We start from the raw sequence: 6,429 nt of genomic DNA on the forward strand, positions 1-6,429 counted from the left end.
TTATTGAATTCCACCATCGCGGGACGACCTTAATTAAATCTCTGGAACTACGCGTACTACGTTTGCGATGATTCTTAATCCCCCGTCTACCGCGGAGCTAACTGCGAACAACGTAATTTTGTTGCCACAGCTAATCGTTTCTCGTCTCTATGAATAAATTATCCTACATTTTGCTTGCAACAAATATTTGCGAGCTTATACATTAACGAGTTCTTATAATTTAGCTGCATAGTAAACAAGCTATAAGAAATATATGTATTAAAAGAAGATATACTTTGCGAAGAAATTTTATAAAATATCGATGCAGATTTTATCGGATGCTGTAGTGAGTAATCTCACAAGAGCATTTTAACTCGAAATAATCTCTCTCACCATTTTCACTAATGTTCGCAGGGTAAAGGTCCAATGACCACTTATTGGTTGATGGGCGAAAAACCGACGAACAACAATGTGCAACAGACAAATCCCACAACGACCATCGGTCAAATATCGATTCTTCAGGATCAACCTCCCGTTACTACGCAAATTCAAACGACGCAATTGAAACAGCAGGAGCAACGAGCGCACTCGACCGCCAGCCAGCAGCACAAATTTCAGGGTCAGCCGGACCAGCCGTATCCGACGCAGCAATCGATTCAGTCGAGGAGCCAGGAGCCGCGGCAGCAGGGACATCCGGGTCAACAGAGACCGCAGGAGTCGCAGCACCAGGGTTTAATGACCGCCCAGTCGCGGTGCCAAGCGGTCCCGACCAATCCGTCGTCGGCCACGAACCAGATTCAGAGCCAGAGATCCACGACGGTTAATAATCCCGCCTGCGGTCTCGCTGGCGTGACCGGAAACGGCGCGCCGAAATCGGTGGTCGTGTCGCGTACCGTCGTCGCGACGCCGATCGGCAACTCGTCGCCGTCTCGCACTCGCACGAGCGGACCGCCGAGCGCGAACAACTCCATGCACCAGGTATACCCGACGGCCGAGAGCATGCCCAACCACACCGAGAGCGGTCCCAACGCGCCGCTCCTGCTACCCGCGGGCGCGGTCCCCAGGGTCTAGTTCTCCTAATATGTTTCTCCTCCCGGCGATGTTCGACTTGCCAGCTATCGAGCCTCCGAACGATATCGCGAGACAGCCAAGCCGGATCGATGCTCGGGTTCGTTGGTGGGAAAGCGAAGTATAATCGTGGTCAAAAAGTGAACGAGAGCGAATTGTGCTGACAGAAACGGACTTGTAAGCCGAGGGATTTTTGTCCGTCATCCTGCTCTATCGAAGCTTTTAAAATTCAGATTCTTCGTTCCCTGGGAGTAATCAAAGTGATTTGTGAACATATCGTGGCAAAAAGTTGTCTTCTTATCAGATTTACGACGAAGGTGCTTGTCTTGAATTAATTAACGTTAGTTTCACGACTTGTTTCTTGATTTCTAGAAAGTCCCAGTTACAAATTAGGATTCTAGATAATCAGCTAGAAGTGGAAGATTTGCTTTTTCATACCGTAAATATTGACTATGTTATTCGCATTGCGATAGATGTAGCTGAACAAGGCGGGACCGACTCCAAGTTCGCTGAAAGTGATCTCTTCTTACAAGGTATTATGGAACCAACGTTTACCGATTAACGCAATTTAGAATAAATACGTGTGTATCGCGCGAGCCAATCGCGCGATGAGGATGGACAATGAGGATCATTGGATCGGATGATTCAAACTCAGAAGAAGAGAGGAAGGGACAATTAATTAGAGAGAGAGAGAGAGAGAGAGAGAGAAAGAGGTGACGACCGGGCGACGTACTTTTGCCGAGGGCACTTATAGTCTTCTGTATACGGACACAGTATTATACCGGTCGTGCGTGTGCGCATTTTATTTATTCGTACCAAAGCGAGAATACATTCGCGTCTCCCCGTTTACGCGCGTATGTCCCCATGCGATTCATTTGCGACGGCACGTAAAAACGGGCTTAGCTTGCAATTAGCGGCAGGTTTTCCCGAAGTTTAGCCGCAGCCGATACTTGACTCCCGTCGAGCCTTATACGCCGAATTAATTAAGATCCGATCGCAAACGCAAGCGAATTTAGGTTCTCTGTCTTTGCGAGGATCTTAGAATCCATTTTACAAAAAAAAAAAATGATCATGATTGACTGAATCGTCTTTCTCTGTCTACAATCTACATTATCGTTATTGAGAAGCAGTTATTGAGAAAAGGAGAGAAATAATTAAAGTCAAAATTTATTGAGATTGACGAGGTTGACTTAAAGTTCGGAACGTAAGGGATAGAACGATAAATTTTCTCCGACCAAAGCGCATGTTACACATTCTGTAGAAATACTTGCGTATAAGCTTCTTCCAATATAACTTTTTTATTAAATTGTAAAATATTTTTCGCATCCTTCCTCGTTTACGGAATCGCGAGTAAGCATCACGAAAGAGACATAGCTCGGCCACAGTGTTTATCGTCGCATGCCCGACATGACAAATATTTTACAGTTCGCAACGCGTCCGCGAGACCCGCGCGAACACAGAATTCCGTACCTATCGCACGTGTGTAAGGATGTTATATATAAAATATATAAAAGAGAAAAAAGATATATATATATATATGTATACGCAAAATACATGTATATGTTAACGAGATTAGATTATATATATATATGTATATGGCTGCAAAGGCAAAAAGTTACCGTAGCTAAATTATATCGGTGTTTAGGGCCACTCGTGGCGAAACGTGAGAGGCTGGGCCTCTCGCGAAACGAGAGTCTGTGACGTGTCTGAGAAATTAATATCGATTGCGGGTGCATATATATCTGCGAATGCACACACGGAGCCACACATACATATACACACACATGTATACATACGTATACGAGACAGGTATGGTCATGTGCGGTCGCAATTGCATACCCGTGTTTAATGTATGAACAAACGGTGTAGGTGGCTGATGATACTCCGCGGTCGTCCTGCTGTAAACGTGGTGTGGTGACACGAGGGGTGTGACGCATCGTGAAGAGTGAAATTCTATCTGTGTCAATCTCTCTTTCAACGATGTATCAATGAATATTCCGAAAATAAAGTTTAATCGTTTTCAAGATCGATCTAGTTACCTCGGTGTCCGCAATCGAATGGTCATTTAATAAACTCTCTTTTCTTCATACGTCGCATGACTGACCAGAGGATTGTTTTATCTGCAGACGGGGATGCATGTCTCTTACGTAAGTACAAGAAAAGTCTAAACGTACGTGTATAAAAATAGAAAAAAAATCTTTGGCACGTGAGAACGGCGGCAAAACATGACTCTCAAAACACGGCGTTCGCGAATATCCAATCGAGGTAAGAGCTCACACGGGTATAAATCCCCGGATATCCGGGTTCACCGCAGCGAATCCCCCAGGATACTATCCCGATGTTGACCCACCTGCCGTTGGCGAGCTGATGCAGCAACGGACCGCCCGAGTCACCCTGAAAGAAGGAGCCGGTTTATCGGATCTGGCGATATAATTAAAATAGAGCCGTCTTTCTCTCAACAGTTAAAATAGATCTTTCTCCTCGCAGTAAAAAAAGAACTGCTAGTGCAGTAAAAACTGCTATATCAGCAGTGCCACTACTACATTTCAGTAGTGTTAGTCACTGCGCTAGTAGTTCTTTTTTACGAAAGTCTCGACACCTCCCTTAAGTTATCTTAAAATATTAATGGATTTCAGTCAGGAAAACGTCCATTAAAGATGAAACATCTTCCTGGCTAGTCTGCGCTTAACATTTCATCACATCACCGCGGCGCTCTTTTCCGAAATGAATAATTTATTGTCTCACTTGACAGGCGTCGCGGCCTCCCTCGTAAGCGCCAGCGCACATAGTAGTATTTGAGATTTGTTGCGTGAAGCTGCGAACGCATCTTTCTTGGGGCCATACCGGCACCGCGGCTTCTAACAGCACTGTACTAGCGGGTCCACCGTAGTACTGCGTGCCCCAACCTAGTAAAAATGTTTCTGATTTTCAGATTGTGAAAACAACTTTGAATGCTTTGACTTCTTTCGCGTATTCCGCGCCATTCAGCAGAGATGAGTCAGGAAAACTGATCGTTTCACGGTAAGTTTATGTTCACTATGAAAAAAATATTTTCTGCGGTATCAATAACAGTATGAATAACGGTATAAATTTCGCTTATCGAGCAGAATTAAATAAATCTGAAATTTCATATGTAACGCGTTATATGTTTTCGTTGATTGGCAGTCAAAAAAATAATCCAAAAAATAAATAAATGTGCGAGTGATACAGGTTTGAAAATTAACAGTTATCTTGTTACTATTTTCGTTGATGTATTTAAAAAGTAACATACACATTTATTTGTACTGACCAGTAACGATGGCATTCTTATTCTCGAACGATTGCTGAATAGGCGGGAGGCAGATGGGCCAGATGTAGCTGTTAAATACCGTAGGTCGATGAATCTTAATGATAGCGATGTCGTGCTCGTATGTGCTCAATTTGAAGTCCCTGTGTATCCGTATCTCCGTCACCATGAAATCCAACGCCCGCGTCTCCTCGGACGTAGTGAAATCGTACTCGCCGAGTCTCACCGTGATGTCGTGCAGTTTGAATCTGTAAAAGTACGACGGCGCGGGATAACTGTAACTCATTCCCATAGATCTAACTGTTCATTTCGCGGTTACGACAAAGCGAGCGCGTATCGCGCGTTAGAGTCTCTGACGAAGATAACAAAGAAAATGTGCCGCGCGGCGCGCCGAAAACATTATAAAGTCTAAGCGCGATCGCCGTCAACCGTGACCGCAAGAATATGAATGTGTTGCTGAATGTGTGTCTGAAATATCCGTCCAGATCGTAACCTTTGCTCGTAAACTGTGAGGTATGAGGACGTATGCATGTGTCCCGAAGTGAATATGCATATATTTCTTTTTTTATTGCAACCATTTGCCGCAGTTCTTTTTTTTTTTTAATGCGGTCACAACCGATTCTCTGCACTACTTAAGTTCACATTAAAAATTACAGCGCGAACTTTGTTCTGTTGATCTATTTATATACATATGGAAAAAATTATGATTGAAATAGGAAGAATTTTTGGTTAATATGTTATAATATAACAAGAGAATGTGAAACTATTAATTAGCGATTAAAATTAAAGTATTAAGAATCTGTTTTTGACTGTTAAAGATTGTTAATAGCCTCAATGAATATTACACGACAGTTTACCTGTAAACGCAGTGCGCGGCGGTAAGTACGTGTCTATCAGTGATCAATACACCTCCGCAGTACTGAATCGCGCCTTGTCTGAGAAGAGCCGCCATCCACGGCCACTCTTTAGGGTCAGCCGGTTGGCCACCCGCGATTCTGATCTTCGTTTTCGTGGTCATGCCGCACCCTCTGGGTCTTCGTGGCTTCCTCGTCTCTTGCTTGGTCATGTCTGTCTGCAAATTCGCATCGCCGTGCGCTGTCTTGTTGACAGGTGGCTCGTTCTCGTCCACGTTCCCGTGGGTTTCGTTCCACTCTTCTTTGTCGTCGAGACCTGCGAGGAGAAGAATTTGAAGTACACACACGTGGCACTCTTGCTCCCTAAGCGAGACACTTAATAGCACGAGTACCGCGATAGACGTCGATGTTTGTCATGAAAGCGCACGTGTATAGCACTTTCATCGAGATGCTTTCAGTTAGCCAATAAAAAACGTTTATACATATTTATCGCAAGGAGCTTTACACAGATATACGGTTTATTCAATTGAAAAGAATTATTTCTTAATTGTTGTTATCACATAAAAATAATCTTACGATATCTAAATAATTTAATTAAATTTTAATACAATTGATCAAAATTGTTCTCAAACGAGTAATTAAAATTTATACGAACTCGCTATCGCCGGTAACTTGCTAGCTAAATCATCGTGGAACGTTTTTTCCGATCGAACTATCACGACGTTATCCGGACAGCATAAACCAAGGTATCTGCAAGAAAGACATTAATAAGAACGATCGATGTATGAAAACACACAATGTAAGCTTACGTCTCCTCAATTGAACACGTATGATTCCAAAATTGTACAAGGGTCGAAGAATCCTGGAGCTCCTCCGGTGTAAAGCATCCCAATAAATGCATGCAGTGGCCCCTTTGATTGTCTGGTGCGATGCAAGCTTGATATTTTTGCTAGTAGAAAAGAACGTAAAAAACAATAGACCAAAGACGAGCAAATAAATCTAATGGATGTTCGATAAATTATTTATTCATGCAATGTATCGCGATACTAGTTTCAGCCTGACTAGGCCTTTTTAAATCGCATTAATTTGAACACACAAAAAATAAATAAATAATTAAATTAACACATATTATAAAATATTACGCACTCAGTCAATAATTAAAAAATTAAAAAATAATAAATAAACGCTGTCGGTGAATCCCACATGATGGAGAAAAAATATACATATAAGATCGGAAGAGCA

At 42.8% G+C, this 6,429-nt stretch overlaps 2 protein-coding genes across 7 annotated transcripts in view; one reads left to right on the forward strand and one right to left on the reverse strand.

Annotated features, from left to right (window-relative positions):
- LOC105453221 (atrial natriuretic peptide receptor 1-like) overlaps nucleotides 1-3,071 on the forward strand; it is a 97,813-nt gene extending 94,742 nt beyond the window's left edge. For all 6 annotated transcript variants that reach the window (XM_011694986.1, XM_011694987.1, XM_011694985.1 and 3 more), the window contains one exon: nucleotides 394-3,071. In XM_011694986.1, the coding sequence (XP_011693288.1) occupies nucleotides 394-1,050 (657 nt within the window). In that variant the 3' untranslated portion in view covers nucleotides 1,051-3,071. The remainder of the gene's footprint in view (nucleotides 1-393) is intronic.
- Nucleotides 2,203-6,429, reverse strand: part of LOC105453220 (proclotting enzyme-like) — a 5,961-nt gene continuing 1,734 nt past the window's right edge. The window contains exons 3-8 of the mRNA XM_011694982.1: nucleotides 5,997-6,136; nucleotides 5,843-5,937; nucleotides 5,191-5,503; nucleotides 4,337-4,581; nucleotides 3,793-3,953; nucleotides 2,203-3,441 (exon numbers count right to left, since the gene is read on the reverse strand). Coding sequence (XP_011693284.1) covers nucleotides 3,280-3,441; nucleotides 3,793-3,953; nucleotides 4,337-4,581; nucleotides 5,191-5,503; nucleotides 5,843-5,937; nucleotides 5,997-6,136 — 1,116 coding nt within the window. The 3' untranslated portion in view covers nucleotides 2,203-3,279. The remainder of the gene's footprint in view (nucleotides 3,442-3,792; nucleotides 3,954-4,336; nucleotides 4,582-5,190; nucleotides 5,504-5,842; nucleotides 5,938-5,996; nucleotides 6,137-6,429) is intronic.

This window comes from Wasmannia auropunctata, unplaced genomic scaffold, assembly GCF_000956235.1.
Source record: "Wasmannia auropunctata unplaced genomic scaffold, wasmannia.A_1.0 LD336001.1, whole genome shotgun sequence".
Taxonomy (NCBI): domain Eukaryota; kingdom Metazoa; phylum Arthropoda; class Insecta; order Hymenoptera; family Formicidae; genus Wasmannia; species Wasmannia auropunctata.